The sequence below is a fragment of the Barbatula barbatula genome, assembly GCF_947034865.1.
Source record: "Barbatula barbatula genome assembly, chromosome: 21".
Taxonomy (NCBI): domain Eukaryota; kingdom Metazoa; phylum Chordata; class Actinopteri; order Cypriniformes; family Nemacheilidae; genus Barbatula; species Barbatula barbatula.
Genome location: NC_136784.1, coordinates 19,141,771 through 19,157,343, shown reverse-complemented (window position 1 = coordinate 19,157,343; position 15,573 = coordinate 19,141,771). Strand labels below are relative to the sequence as shown.

Here is a 15,573-nt window from a genome sequence, read left to right as displayed (position 1 = left end):
GACAAGGAAATGCCTTAGCTGTGGTTTAAGTGCCTGTCTCTGTGGGTTCAGTTCAAGAGAGGTAAAATAAACATACAGCCGTAGAAAATCCAAAGGCTACTTCTTCAGGAACTGTTGGTCTGCTCATCTAAGCATCAGACCCATCTGAAAAGTCTGCAGAACGTCAATTCATTCCGCAGTAGTTCTAAAAGCCATTTCTTTAATAATCATGGTATGTTAGTTTTCAGATAAAAATCCTCAGAAACGTAGACGTTATTTTTGCTTAGTTTTCAGCATGGTCAGCACAAATCATCCACGTTCTGTCGGTGTCCAATCTCCCCCTGGCGGCCCTTTCGCTCGACTTCATGATGTCCAACAGATGGTAGGAACATTTGGCTCTTAAGGAGCAGACCGGACACGTACATGAGAGGAGCCTACACACCATAAAGCGCTGTATTTCGTCAGTGATGATGGGTTCTCTTCGGGCTCGCATTTTCATCTGTTTTTGGATAACTTTACCCTTTTGTGTTACCGAAAAAGCCAAAGAGCGGAGCTACCGACAACGAGACACAGGGTCTACAGACCAGGTGAGGAAGAGATTTATCAGGTTTGATTTACTCAGAGCGAACTGTGACAGCTCGTAATGCGTTATAACCTATTGCTTTCCAGCCTGCGGCTCTAGTATGGAAAGTTCCTGCTATGTAAAGTAAATGGGGACCATTCTTGGGCGAACTATTCATTGAACACAATAATTAAATAAGACTATTTAACATGATCTTATGGCTATTTGTTGAATGTATTTTTTACAAAATCAGAACTCTCAAAATGCCGTGTAGGAACTTCTCAATGAACTTCTCAAAGTGATGGCTTAAGTGACCAGGAGGGGGGAGAAAGTGTAATAGTGTGTTCACACCAAACGCGAATGAAGCGTTAAGCGCGAGTGATTTACATATTAAGTCAATGCAAAGACGCGATGACCTACTTGCGGTGCGATTCGCGCGATCGAGGCGGCACGAATGGCGCGAATTGAAAAATCTGAACTTTGGCGAAAATTTGCGCAGCGTTAACCAATCAGGAGCTTGCTCTAGTAGGGCCGGAAACGAGTGGCAGAAGCCCCTCCCATGACGCGAATTTCACGTTTTTATAATGGCTTAGAATTCAGCTCAACCAAGAACCAGAACTGACCGTTTTAGTACATAAATAATACTGTAATGTATATTGAGTTCTGTGTGGCAAGCGATGATCAGTAAATCACAATCCACCTTTTATTGTCAAGAGTTTTACGCGATGAGTTTTATTTGGCAGATTAGGGAAAGCTGTTGCTGTTTGAGTTTTGTTTATATCTACACTAGTAATTGCTTTAGTTGAAACATTGATTTGTCATTTACCCATGTTGGTGAATTCTGATTTGCTTTTGGCCAGCGAGAAATACACAAGCAATTCAGCACATTTCTCAGCAGATGCAAGTAAACCACGGCATCAACCTCAGTTGGGTTTTTATGTCCCGCTGACATCCACACATGTGGGTATGACTTCATGTGGTCACATGGTTTCATAAGGTCTGTGGACGAGGCAAATGAGTATTGCCATCAGTGAAAAAACGACTCAAGACTTCTGACCTCAAGACTACTCATCATATTTCATCATCTGTAAAATGGTTCTTGGTGGCCATTTTTGTTGTTTTTGTCATCAGTACCAGGCATGCCTGCAGGGCCCACCGGGAGTGCAGGGCAGGGATGGTAACCCGGGGGTAAACGGCATTCCAGGCACACCAGGAATCCCCGGGAGAGATGGACTGAAAGGAGAGAAAGGAGAGTGTGTGTCTGAGAGGTTTGAGGAGCCCTGGAAACCCAACTACAAACAGTGCGCTTGGAACTCTCTAAACTATGGTATTGATCTTGGCAGAATAGCTGTAAGTATTACAAACCTGCTGTTTAACATCTTCATATTATTAGTACATGACTTGAAGGTGTGATGGCCTTCGAGGAAGAATTTACCCAAAAATGAACATTGTGGAATAATTTCGTTGTCATTATTTGTTCTGTGTGGATCCATACGGTCGGAACACTGGGCTACATTCAATTACAGAAAAGTTATAAAATGAACTGTACATTTGCGTAATTGTTCAAAAGAATTATTCGGACATTTATAGCTTCATTCATGTGATTTCTGTGTTGCAGTCGTGCACGTTCACTAAGCAGCGTTCAGACAGCGCTCTGCGTGTGATGTTCAACGGTTCTCTCAGACTCAAGTGTAAGACGGCCTGCTGCCAGCGCTGGTACTTCACCTTTAATGGGGCTGAATGCACTGGACCCTTACCCATAGAGTTCATCATTTACCTGGACCAGGGCAGCCCTGAGCTCAACTCTACCATTAACATCCACCGAACATCAACAGGTACCAAGTTTATATAAACTGTATACGCTAAAATCGAAATGAATTGTCTAAATGAATAAATTAGATATTATTTGTCATTGTATTTTCTAATACAGGTATTTCTATATTATTAACAACAAGGTTGTGTTAGTTAAAAGGATAGCTCAGCCCAAAACACGAATTCGGTCATCATGTTAGTAGCAGAACAGCATTGGTACCCATTCACTTCCATTGTATGGAAACAAAACCAATGCAAGTGAATGGGTGCCATTAACAAGATTCTTCAAAATATCTTCTTTGTTGTTCTGCGGAAGAAAGTCATAGAGGTTTGAAATGACAAGAGGGTGAGAAAATGATGACAGAATTTAAATGTTTGGGTGAACAATCCCTTTAACATGTATTAACAGTGAACAATTTATTAACCTTAGTTCATTTACAAACTAAAAGGTTGAGAACCCCAGTGTAACCATTAAGCCATGCAAATAAACTATGATAAACAATTGTATTGTCATTAACCGACAATACACCTATACATAACACCGACAGATTGATACATGCAGACAAAAATGAATTCCCCATTGTTTATTCATGTTAGTTAATGCATTTACTATAATGTTAACCAAAGGGGCTGTGTCCACCGAGGCGTTTTTACGCGGCTGAAAACACCCGCTGCAGGCCCAGGTTGAGCATTTTTCAAGTCTTGCACTGAGCGAGGGACAAAACGCAGGGCGCCGGTACTGAGCGCGGTATAAAATCACGCTCAGTAAAAAGCTGCTCACATTTTCAAAAAACGTGGCGTTTCCGTTGAAAACAATTGAAAAAGCAGAATCCCTGGTGGACCCTTGTGCGTTATTCATTTGCATTAATCTTGAAAATAACAAAATAACAAAAATGTATTTGTTAACTGTTTAACAAATGTCAAAAGGTGCCAATAAAATAAAAACGAACATCTTTGACCTTACGTTTAAATGTAGATCATTAACATCTGTTATAATGCATACTTTGTGCTTAGAAAAGCTTCCATTCAAGCATTAAGTGTCACGGATTAGGACAGGAAGAACCCAAGTGCAGGCAGACACGGGATAACAAGAATTTATTATAAATAAACACAAAACAAAAACCCACAAGGGGGTAAAACAAGACAAGATAAATAATAATCAGGACCCGGACTAACTAGACTGAGAAAACAAACACTAAGGACAAGACTACACTGACTCACCAAATTACAATGACCAAGCACTAGATATTGAAAAACACAGCATACACGACCAAGGTACAAAATACAATGAACGAGCACAGGACAATGAACACGAGGATGTTTTTTTTTAGGGGAAACAAACACAGGATAATTGACAAGGGTCAGGTGCGGGTAATGGAACACTCAGGGAAGGTTAACGAGGAAACGAGATGGCGGGAACAAAGACACGGACCAGAGAGAGAGCATAGAAAGCCGATAGCCAACATCTCTCTCTCACATAAAACACAAGGCTTTGTCATGAATCTGCCTCAAGACCAAGAATAGACATGACATGAAGGCAGATTCATGACAGAAGCCCCCCCTTTAATGAACACCTCCAGGTGTTCATCAAGGGGTAGACTAACAAGACAAGGCAGACTGGGAACACAAGACAAGGCAAAACATACTAAACAAGATCAAGGGCAGACACGAATACATTACAAAAGGGTTGGGATGAAATAATAAAAATAACAAACAAGGGAGGGGGGGAGGGGGAACAACAAAGTTCATGGGGGGAAGTCCAGTGGGACAAGGGGGAACAGTCCTAGTTCCCGGGGGCGCTCGAGAGCGTGGAGTCCCCGGGGACTTGATGGAAGAAGTCCTCGGGAGAACTGTTCTTGTTCCCTGCATAAGTGCCGGACTGGGTACCGGCTGGAAGGCCGGCTGAGCCACATGCTGGAAGGCCGGCTGGAAGGCCGGATGAGCCAGCGGCTGGAAGACCGACTGGAAGGCCGGCTGAGCCACCGGCTGGAAGGCCGGCAGGGCAGGACTTGGTGCAGGACTTGGCGCCGGCTGGAAGGCCGGATGAGCCACCGGCTGGAAGACCGGCTGGAAGGCCGGCTGAGCCACCGGCTGGAAGGCCGGCAGGGCAGGACTTGGTGCAGGACTTGGCGCCGGCTGGAAGGCCGGCAGGGCAGGACTTGACGCCGGCTGGAAGGCCGGCAGGGCAGGACTTGACGCCGGCTGGAAGGCCGGCTGGGCAGGACTTGACGCCGGCTGGAAGGCCGGCTGGGCAGGACTTGACGCCGGCTGGGCAGGACTTGACGCCGGCTGGAAGGCCGGCTGGGCAGGACTTGACGCCGGCTGGAAGGCCGGCTGGGCAGGACTTGACGCCGGCTGGAAGGCCGGCTGGGCAGGACTTGACGCCGGCTGGAAGGCCGGCTGGGCAGGACTTGACGCCGGCTGGAAGGCCGGCTGGGCAGGACTTGACGCCGGCTGGAAGGCCGGCTGGGCAGGACTTGACGCCGGCTGGAAGGCCGGCTGGGCAGGACTTGAAACTGGGGTGGGTGGACTTGGGACCACCGGACTTGGGACCACCGGACTTGGGACCACCGGACTTGGGACCACCGGACTTGGGACCACCGGACTTGGGACCACCGGACTTGGGACCACCGGACTTGGGACCACCGGACTTGGGACCACCGGACTTGGGACCACCGGACTTGGGACCACCGGACTTGGGACCACCGGACTTGGGACCACCGGACTTGGGACCACCGGACTTGGGACCACCGGACTTGACGGGACCACCGGACTTGACGGGACCACCGGACTTGACGGGACCACCGGACTTGACGGGACCACCGGACTTGACGGGACCACCGGACTTGACGGGACATCAGGAGGCCCGCTGGACGGGGCCCTCCTGCCCGTATGACGCCCCCCCAAAAAATATTTGGGCTGAGTCCCGGTGTTCTCCTCCGGCTGAAAGTCCGGGCTGGAGATTACACCCCTCCTCGGCTTCTTCTTCTTCGACCGGCTCCCGGTGGGTGTAGCCGGTTGCGGAGAAGCGGTGGGGAGCATGACTAGCTCCATGCTGGAGGAGTCGAAGGGTGCAGAGGGCGAGGAGAGGCCCACAGCCCCGATTCGCAGGGTACGGCCCTCGGGGATGGCGGCCAGCGGAGGGGGGAAACTGGGCTGAACTGAGACCCTGGGCTCCGGCCGATTCATGGCATACCTGATAAGGTCGGTGAAGCCCAGCAGTCTCAGCATTTGCATCTCCCACCCCGCTAGAGGTTGGTTGAGGCCGCCATTGAACAGGACCATCTGTTCCTGCTCACTGTGGACCATCTCCCCTGCCACCTCAAAGAAACGGTCCGCAAACTCCAATACGTCGGAGTGTCCCTGACGTAAACCCAGGAGGCGACGAGCCTGGATCGCTCGCCTTGCCTCCAATCTGTCTGCTGGGTTCAGTTTTGGCTCGTTCATTCTGTCACGGATTAGGACAGGAAGAACCCAAGTGCAGGCAGACACGGGATAACAAGAATTTATTATAAATAAACACAAAACAAAAACCCACAAGGGGGTAAAACAAGACAAGATAAATAATAATCAGGACCCGGACTAACTAGACTGAGAAAACAAACACTAAGGACAAGACTACACTGACTCACCAAATTACAATGACCAAGCACTAGATATTGAAAAACACAGCATACACGACCAAGGTACAAAATACAATGAACGAGCACAGGACAATGAACACGAGGATGTTTTATAGGGGAAACAAACACAGGATAATTGACAAGGGTCAGGTGCGGGTAATGGAACACTCAGGGAAGGTTAACGAGGAAACGAGATGGCGGGAACAAAGACACGGACCAGAGAGAGAGCATAGAAAGCCGATAGCCAACATCTCTCTCTCACATAAAACACAAGGCTTTGTCATGAATCTGCCTCAAGACCAAGAATAGACATGACATGAAGGCAGATTCATGACATTAAGCTTGATTTGTGGCTGCATGAATACCATAGTCTGCAATTATGAAGATATAGTTCATAGGCTATCTGTTTAAGGCTTTGTGGCCTACAGAATATGGTGTACAGCAAAATGCGCTCACAACATGCATATGAATGATCGCTACTCTGTTTAACAGTAGGGGTTAGGGTTCAAATGTACAGTCCACAAACAAAAACGTATTCATTTAAAAATGAATTGAAACTTCCTGACTTGAATGAGTTGTCCAAATTGTCTTGATCTTACAATTATGGTCTGACCTTGTTTAAAAGACAAAATACTTAACATATAAAATAATAATATGCAAAAATATCTGACATCAGCTTTGCACACTTGCTGTAAACCAAATGAAGGACACACGTACTCACAGTGGATATCTTTATCCATTGGATTTCTTTAAGTTATCTTCTGTGTTGCTAAATGTAGTTTCCCTACCATCTATGCTGCAATTACACAGCAACCAATGTCATTTGAGAACCCACTGTGGTTTACTCACATCCCAGCCTTCATTCTACATTTCACGAAAAAGAGCTTCATCATTGCTCAAGTGTAACACAAATGTAAATGTATACAGGGGAAAAAACACATGCAATACGTTTAAATAAGTCTTAGATATTTTGAAAAGAAATGTCTGTGTTACACAGATCAACATTAGTTAGTTTTCACGTGCATTGAATAATAAAAACATCCGGCATGCCGATAACACAATTGATAGTAATGGCAGCTTTTTCATGCATTGTATCCATCAGTGGAGGGACTCTGCTTGGGGATCCAGGCTGGTCTGGTGGATGTCGGTATATGGGTGGGCACCTGTGCAGATTACCCTCGCGGCGACGCGTCTACCGGATGGAACTCAGTATCCAGGGTCATCATTGAGGAGCTTCCAAAATGAACTTTCCTTCTTCCTTTTGCCACCCCGACAGAATAGAGAAACATCAAATTCTTCACATGGGACTTCCTTTTAGAAATATGTCAAATTACAAATGTTGATATGGGTTTGTGCAGCTTTAGGCATTGCTGAAAATTATTCTCAGTATGACAATGCAGATCAATTATAGACTCAGTGATAGAGCTTTGGATTTTTATACACTACCATGCTGGTAATAATATGACCTATACTTTCAAGTACTGTAAATACCATGGTATAGAAATGGTAATCAAAATGGTATTACTGTATCATACAAGCAATGTGTCAGGGTACTCCAACAGTACTTTTTTGTTCAACAATACGATCAACTATGTTTTATACAAATAAATGTTACATTTGGTAATTAATTATGGTTTTAAAATGCCGCTGATGTCTGAAGGTAACACATCATAGAAGAGGGTGTAGATGGAAAAAGCTGGGAAGTGTGTGGCATGAGTAAGGGTTGGAATGTCTGGTGTGGTATTAAAGTAGATTTGCAGATGCACTGCAGTGTGTGCATTATAACATGCTGAGACATTATTTTGTACAAATAAAAAAAATGTTATAAGAAGGTTTAAGCGTTTAAAAGTATTAAGCGCCACACACAATATATAAAGGAATTATAAGATTCGGACAACAATGATTTAAAAATCAATCTCTCTTTTGCGCAACACAAAGGAAGATAGGAAGATATTTTCAATGTTGGTAACAGAACAACGGCAGAACTGATTCACTTCTATTGTATGGACAGAAAACCAACAAAGTCAATGGGTACCGCCTTTGTTTGGTAACCAACATTCTTTAAAATATCTTCCTTTTGTGTTCTGTCGATTTTGGGTGAACGATCCCTTTAACGGCCAAAGTTAAAGTCAGTTCTGAGAAAAGTAATCGAACATTCGGTTCTTAATGCAATTTGTTGATTTATAAAAGTAGTGTCTAAATACTTCTTAGGGTCACTATATATTGGATTAGAATATATAAATTATACATGACATTGCGATCATGTGACATAAATTCTTTTATTAGATGTGACAAAATGCCTTATACATATTTGAGATCCCCTGTGCGTGTTATTGACAATAGCACATTTTACACACATTTCTAATGACCTTGCCGTTCTTCATTTACATTTCATTTCAAATGTTTCTCTCATTCTGATCCATGAACATCTGGTTAAAACTTGCTCGTGTCCTCCGGTAAATTATCGGTTTCTCTCAGGCCTGTGTGCTATTATCCTCTGACGTTCCATCATTTCCTGAGCACGCCCAGTGAGTGTCGTCCCGAGCGCCACAGCCGGTGAAAATTTGCTGAAGGTAAATGGGTTCATTCCCTCACATAGCTCGGATCCTCAAATAAAGCAGCTGTTGTGAAAATACCATTAAAAAAGACGAACATCGAGTTGTTTGGTTATATTGTTGCATTGGCGAAGGATGGCTTCAATCCCGCTTCTCAAAATTCCATTCCCCTCTCGTCTGCCAGGCAGCTTGAACTCACAGGGTTTTCTACAAATCACTAACTTTTGTACTCTAATTCATAAATCTGAGATTTAATATGGGCACTTCATGGATCTGTCATATTAATCTATGAATACACTTTGATGTCTTTTAATATACTCAAAAATCAACAATACAATAAATCTTCATATGCACTTCACCTTCTTATTTTATAAACTAAATGCACAAACTAAATGTCAGATTGAATGTGTTGGTCCATCTATATATCGGTGTGTGCGCGGTGTCCTGAAGGTTTAGTGGTACTCGCCCAAAAGCAAACGTGACACATTTTCAAAAACCAGGAAGGTGATGCAGCACGATGGAATGACTCGCACCAAGTTGGGAACCATCCCTTTGTAAAATCCCTCAATTCCTTCGTTGCTGTAGAGAAAGTCAAGCACAGACATACTGAATAGATGTAAAGCGTAAACAGATGAGTCAAAATATTCCTGGAACTTGCGTAAGAGTTTCTCTGACAAAGCGAAATGTCTTCACACGAATGCTGACATCAGCAATGAGACAGCTACTTTGAAACTGTAGTTGGCCAGTGTACCGTATACAGTCGCAGTGTATGTTTGTCTAACAAAATAACGAACACTGTGTGACAACATTACAGTTTATCGAGTTTGTCAAGCACTCACATCCAGGTTCTCCTGATCACATCCACAATTCCACTGTAGTTGTTGTGCTGGTCCTGCAGGCGAGCGCGCACGACCTGGTACGGGTACGTCACTGCCACTGCAAATATTTTGGAGACGGCCGCTATGGTGATGTACTCTAATGGAGACTGAAGCAGACAGAGGCAAGGAGGAGAAACTGAATCATCTTTATAACAAAAGATGCGATTTGCTGCATATAGTAATCCACCAGTGATGCTATTTCGTGTTTTATTTTAGTGTACTCTCTACATACGCATCTTTTATGTCAGTTAATAGCATTACCAGAAATAAGCAGATTTGTATAAAGACATAAAGCGAATGTATGGCCAACACAGAGATCTAATAACATCGTCGGGTCGGTTTGGCATTACATAAAGAAAGAGAAGAAATATGTCAATTATACAGAACTGTCAGAACAAACATAAGGCTTTATGGCTTGATTCTCACCAGCAGCGAATCAGATGGCATCTTTTTATATTTGTTCTGCTCCCTCTTCAGGCCCTCATAGGTCATGAACTGCAATGCAGCATGGGAAGTCCCCACCAGACCAGGCAGAAAACCCTGCGGTGACAGAACAATAAAATGAGCTGCTGAAACTCCCACACCGACGCACAAACCACAATAACCTGTGGTCTGTAATCTAAAAAAGAACTTTTTTGGTGTTAAACTAACCCAGACTTGACTCGATTTAACCATGTTTAATATTGCAGTGTGGAAACGTTTTAAGTGTGTCACAAAAATGTAGCCAATACTTAGGCCTGGCTTGAACCACAGATTAGGCGCCGTATCAATCTTCCAAGTACAATGCAACAGTGTCCTCTAGAGGTCAAAGAAAGAAACTACAATCTGAATACATAAAAGACTACGCCACCTCGCCGTTTAAAGTCAACATGAAACACTGTTTACAAGCCACTCGATGAATTTCAGAGTGAAACAGAATATACAACAAGTAAAAGATGTAGAGTATGACTTTAACGTATACAGCCGGACTTTAAAAAAAATGGGGCATTAGATGTGGAGACATCTGCTAGGAGAGGAGGAGCTATCGTCTGTATGACTTTCTTTTCGACAAATTTTGGCAATTTGCTTCAAAATATCTTCGTTTGTGTGTTTGCAGAAGAAAGAAAGTCATGCAGGTTTGGAATGACATGATCGTGAGTAAATGATGAACAAACTTTCGTTTTTGTGTGGACTGCCCCTTTAAAAAGTGCATCGGTTCCTTTAAAGCCTGAACACATTTTAACAATAGATTACGATCGACAACTGTAATAAATGATGCGCACAGACCGAATAAATAATAATAAATGATGAAAGTAAAAAGGTTTGATTTTGGTTTCATGTTGACTTTATGCTCAAACACTCGAGCACACAGGAAAGCTTCATTACACCCCTAACAAGATCACTGCTGGTACATTTATGAAAGAGAGGAGAAGGGGTTAATTTAAAATCTGTAGATGTACCCTGTATAGTCCCGGGATACCCTCGTGACGGTATATTTTCACGAGGGCGTCCATCATTCCCTTGTAGTGCTTCCGGGAAGGGTCTGCATTGTACTGCAGCACCAGCCGGGTCTTTGTCACCCAGACCGGGTTGGTAAGGCAAAGCGTCAGAATGCCTGGAAACGCAGGGGAACATGGAACAGGGGAGTCCAACACCTTTACACCAACACTCTGCTACGTCACTCGCCTTTAGTACTGATCTGTCTACTGAGTCCTTATATGGTTTAACATATAAAAGAGGCCAATAAGAATATTAAATCTGACTCAAGTTATCATTATGAGTCTAAAAATGAAGGCCAGGACTGATTCAGTATTAGACTGCAGGTAGTGTTTGTGGACATAAAAAGGCATGGATTTGTGTTTATGATAAAACACTGGTAAAGGTGAAGTGTGTCATTTTAGAAGATATTCAAATATTTTTGCAAAATTACAAAATTCGAACTTTTCATTGGAGTATAAGAATTTTAAATGGGGATGTTTTTATGAAATAAATGTTTATTTCTTTAATACACATTGCTCATATATAACATTACTTTTCTCAATATCACTATACAACATTACTAACAATTGTTCCTCTTCCTATCGATAGTATTATTATTGTTTATTTCTCTTTATTCGGTTATGTCTGTACTTCTGCATTGGAAGCTTCTGTTAGAAAGACAAATTGTGTAAACATACTCGGCAATAAAGCTCTTTCTGATTCTGATTCGTAATTATTCAAGCCCTTATTTTTGCCAAGATAACTGCTCTGAGTCTTCACCCACAGTATTATGCTTGATGAGTTTGGGGTACTCCTGAAAAGAGATCGAGAAAATTCCTGTTGGTGCTTCTTCTCTTCAGTTCTCCCCACTCATTTTCTATAGGGTTTAGGTCTGGAAAATGACATGGCCACGGCAGAAGCTTGTTTTTTCGCCCAGTGACCCATTTTTGTTATGATTTTGATGCTTGTTTTCAGGTCAATGTCCTGTTGAAAGTTTCAGCCTTGGCCCCTTTTAGGACTTCTAGCAGGGACAGTCAGGTATCAGGTAAGATTTTTTCCAGGATAAAACATTAAAGATGCAGCAGAACATTTAACTTTACACATGCTGTACTTTTTATCTCCGTGTGCACCAAACCCCTCTTGAAAGACTCATTTTATTCTTCACCATTTTCTGACCATAGAACGTTTGAAACGTTACTGACACGACCAGAACTTTAAACGGGACGGGTTCTTTGGTCAGATGAATTAAAAAATTGTGCCTGAAATGAAGAATCACCAACATATTGGCCTTTGTATACTGTGGTAGAATATACTGTATTAGACCAGTTTTACTGCGCGTATGCTCTTTTTTGTCCTTATGTTGCTCCAATTGCTTCCATTGTTTACCTCATTTGTAAGTCGCTTTGGATAAAAGCGTCTGCTAAATGTATAAATGTCAAAGATTACCGATGCAGGTTTATTTGCACAGCCTTCCTTGATCATATTTATCTAGGGGCTGAATCATTTTGAGGCCAATTGTATATTTCCCTTTTACTTTTGCCCCCGTCTGCGGGTTTTTAGGTATTTACGGTATGAGATGCTTTGCAACAAGGCAAAACTGTGAAAAAGTGCCACAGCAATAAACTTAAATTCAATTCGGTGCTGCTGTTGCCACACAAACGACAAACTTCACCTTTAACCACCGTCTTTATACAAACATTCAAGCCAGAGGCGTTTCATATCAGTTAGTGATAACACTGTGTTGTACAAATATTAGTGGTCAACTCAGACATTTTTGATCCCTCAATGCTATGCAATGCAATTCTTTATTTGTTTCATTTCCTGAGCAGATACCACATTCTCATTTCTTCCCTATTTGTCAGGTTTCGCAAGAGCCTCGCTGAAACAGGCCTCGGCTTTAAGAGCAAGCAGTGTCCAAAGCTTGTAGTATTCCTACTGATTCAGGTTTGTTAAACTCAGGTCGCTCTTTTCTCGTACTAACCTGCTTCCGCCGCAGACACCAGGTGTTCGGCAGCACTCAGCTCTGTTTGCCGTCCCTCCTGCTTATATGCTTTAATAGCATTATAACTGTTGGAAGATCACACACAGCAGTTATCATGTTAGATTATGTACACAAGAGTCAGACGGAGCTTTGATGTAAAGTGCGCGAAATGACCTCCATTTATAAATGGGAGCAAATCCTTTCGGCTTTTGTTGTTAAAGTCAACGAAAACATATCACACCACAAGATATCGTTTTATATTACCGCCTGCGTGTCACTTGTATATAAAGGACAAAGTAACACAAAGCACGTCACTATTTATATTTCAGGGTTGCAGGCCTTAGTGTTCTAGTCGAGGCATTTTGTCAGCGATACAACACAGTTTCACTGGCACTGTTGGGTGTTTCTTTTTTGGCCTGTGATCTATAAAGGTTCTATGACTTTTCAGGAAAGTGCAGAGGACATGCTTGCTGAGTGTACATGAATCTTAACAATGGCAACAATGCAGAAGTTCTGTTCAGATTTCACTGACGTGCTGCATAAACATGAAAATACCACTCCGTCCTTCCCTTTAAAGAAGCACTTACAAGAGGAAGTACAAGCCCCACGATGCCCCGGCCCCCCAGATGTTGGGTGTGACGCCCTGATAGAGACCTCTGATCCCTTCCAGCTTCCAGATGGTCTTCATGCAGTGCACCATGCCTTCGTACTGGGGCCGCATTTGTAGACCATCACTTACTGGAAAGAGTCCGAAACATTGGCCCAGGTGAACATAACACACTCCCATCTCATTACATATATACAAACATTTGTGTTTTCAGATCATATATGTTTATTTTTGTTCGCATGTTGGTATAGCAGGCCTATGGGTAATTGTGGATTAAAAAATTTCCATTTGCTCCTTGCGTAATTCATTCAAAAGCACAAAAAACGTGTCGGCAATTTGACATCATTTATTTGACATCCGTCTGTTATGTCACCCCGCTCAAGGCAATACAACACATTCTAATGCTTCTCATAACAAACATGGTCTTACCTGCGAATCTTATTTTGACCAGATCCAGAGGGTGCAGCACCATAGTGGAAATAACTCCCCCACTCAATCCAGCAGCGAGATTTTCATATTTGATATGTTTAAAGAGTCGCAGGAGGCTTGATGTGATGGAGAAAGGCGAGCTTGTTGTGTCTGCGGCTACTGCAGCGCGTCCCTGCCTGGAGACGGGAGCAGTCATGGTTGTTTACGCACAACACGGACAACAGGCGCGCCAAGTACGCAGTGAAATACTACGATATTTATGAATGCCGTCCCAATTTTTTGTATATAAAGGGTATTAACTATCCAACGCCCCTATATGAATCAATAACATCCGCTGGGCCATTATAAAGCGTTCGCCAAACACTAACTTCTCCCTACTGCTGCTGGAGAAGGTAAATAGGCGAGAGACGCAATATGACTCGGTGGGCGGGGAAATACACGCCGCGTTCATCACGTTGGGTCACGGCGCAGTCATGTTGGGAAGGGCAAGAGATTTTTAACACTTTACAACTGAACTGGGATCTGCGCCTTGATCTGGCTAAAAAGCTAAAAAATCTCAACCGATTTCACTGCGTTACAGGCGGGAGCTTACACAATTCGTTATGGCAGAAAAATTCAAATAAATAAGCACGTTTTTGGATGGAATTTAGATCCATTTAAGTTGTTGACGTTTTTCTTGATCCTTTCATTTGTATGCGTAAATAGAACAGTCTCAGAGTTGTAGACATGCGTTTTAGCAGCCAATGCGGCATCTATCTATCTAAGGACAAAGCCATCTATCTGGGAAAAACAGTAACGTCAGATCCCCATAACATAGGATGGGACTTTCGTCAGAACACCGGATTTCCATTGGCTCTACAGATCTGTGAATGTGTGCTTAGTTTTGATGTTAAGGTCCACCCTAAATATCAAAACCACTTTAAGTGTGTTTTTTTTCGATATCATGCCAGACCAATCGTCCAAATGTTAACTTTTCCTTAACCGGGCGTTGAAATGTTTACAAAGTATAAATTAGCGAATGGAATGATTTGCAAAGTCTAGTTTTTTTGTAACGATGTTAAATGCTCCATAAAAATGTTGGACAAGTTCTCAATTGATGTCACATTGGAGAATGTTTGAATTGGACAGGTTTACATGAATAATCTGCCAGCCGATAAAAGCTTGTGGTCTCAATTCACTTCCTATGGCTTAAGAAAAAATCATGAATGATTTAATGTCATATTCGTGTAACATGCTCCATGCATAGGTCTGTTGACCGTACATTTGAAGGTTAGTAAAACCAGCATCTTTGGCAATATAGGCGATAAGTCACGTCTCTGTGGGATGACTTGTCACCGTAAGAGATGAAAGAAACTCTCCGCGCGTCTGCTGTCAATGAAAGTGTCCGGGCGCGCGCACTTCCGCCGCCCCGCCCGCGACACCGGAGCATCTGATCTTTGTCCTACGTAAGACAGTCGCTCCGCCTCACTTTCCTGTCGGACCCTTTCTCCTGATGCATCCATTTTTGTGCATTCAAGAAATCTCTCGGAGTTAGCAGCAGCCGGGAAGGAATCAAGTGAAATCTGACGGAGAGAGGACGCCGATAAGCGCAATAAGTGTCGCGGACACTGTCGTTGGATACTCGGAGCTCCCCATAAGCGGCAGCAGCCATGGGTTAGACTGCATTAACCATGATTGCGAAATAAAAGG

The 15,573-nt window shown here is 43.2% G+C and overlaps 2 protein-coding genes across 2 annotated transcripts; one reads left to right on the top strand and one right to left on the bottom strand.

The window, feature by feature from the left end:
* The first annotated feature begins 328 nt into the window (after positions 1 to 328).
* Positions 329 to 7,784, top strand: cthrc1a (collagen triple helix repeat containing 1a). Its single transcript, XM_079484161.1, has 4 exons — positions 329 to 566; positions 1,673 to 1,891; positions 2,160 to 2,376; positions 7,079 to 7,784. Exons 1-4 carry the CDS (start codon positions 447 to 449, stop codon positions 7,219 to 7,221), a joined length of 699 nt encoding a protein of 232 aa, XP_079340287.1. The 5' UTR covers positions 329 to 446; the 3' UTR covers positions 7,222 to 7,784.
* A 439-nt stretch (positions 7,785 to 8,223) lies between these two features.
* Positions 8,224 to 14,354, bottom strand: slc25a32a (solute carrier family 25 member 32a). Its single transcript, XM_079484159.1, has 8 exons — positions 14,253 to 14,354; positions 13,885 to 14,060; positions 13,436 to 13,586; positions 12,849 to 12,934; positions 10,849 to 11,003; positions 9,836 to 9,949; positions 9,371 to 9,516; positions 8,224 to 9,110 (listed from the first exon to the last, which is right to left on the bottom strand). The coding sequence occupies exons 1-8, from the start codon at positions 14,333 to 14,335 to the stop codon at positions 8,984 to 8,986; spliced, it is 1,038 nt and encodes a 345-aa protein (XP_079340285.1). The 5' UTR covers positions 14,336 to 14,354; the 3' UTR covers positions 8,224 to 8,983.
* Between the last annotated feature and the right edge of the window lie 1,219 nt (positions 14,355 to 15,573).

Excerpts from the sequence above, each read along its gene's own strand:
- cthrc1a (XM_079484161.1), top strand. The coding sequence starts at position 447 with ATGATGGGTTCTCTTCGGGCTCGCATTTTCATCTGTTTTTGGATAACT. Across the intron at positions 567-1,672 it reads ACACAGGGTCTACAGACCAG|TACCAGGCATGCCTGCAGGG; the intron begins GTGAGGAAGAGA and ends TTTTGTCATCAG. Across the intron at positions 1,892-2,159 it reads TTGATCTTGGCAGAATAGCT|TCGTGCACGTTCACTAAGCA; the intron begins GTAAGTATTACA and ends TCTGTGTTGCAG.
- slc25a32a (XM_079484159.1), bottom strand. The coding sequence starts at position 14,335 with ATGAACGCGGCGTGTATTTCCCCGCCCACCGAGTCATATTGCGTCTCT. Across the intron at positions 13,587-13,884 it reads GGTCAAAATAAGATTCGCAG|TAAGTGATGGTCTACAAATG; the intron begins GTAAGACCATGT and ends GACTCTTTCCAG. Across the intron at positions 9,950-10,848 it reads GTATCCCGGGACTATACAGG|GGTTTTCTGCCTGGTCTGGT; the intron begins GTACATCTACAG and ends CTGTCACCGCAG.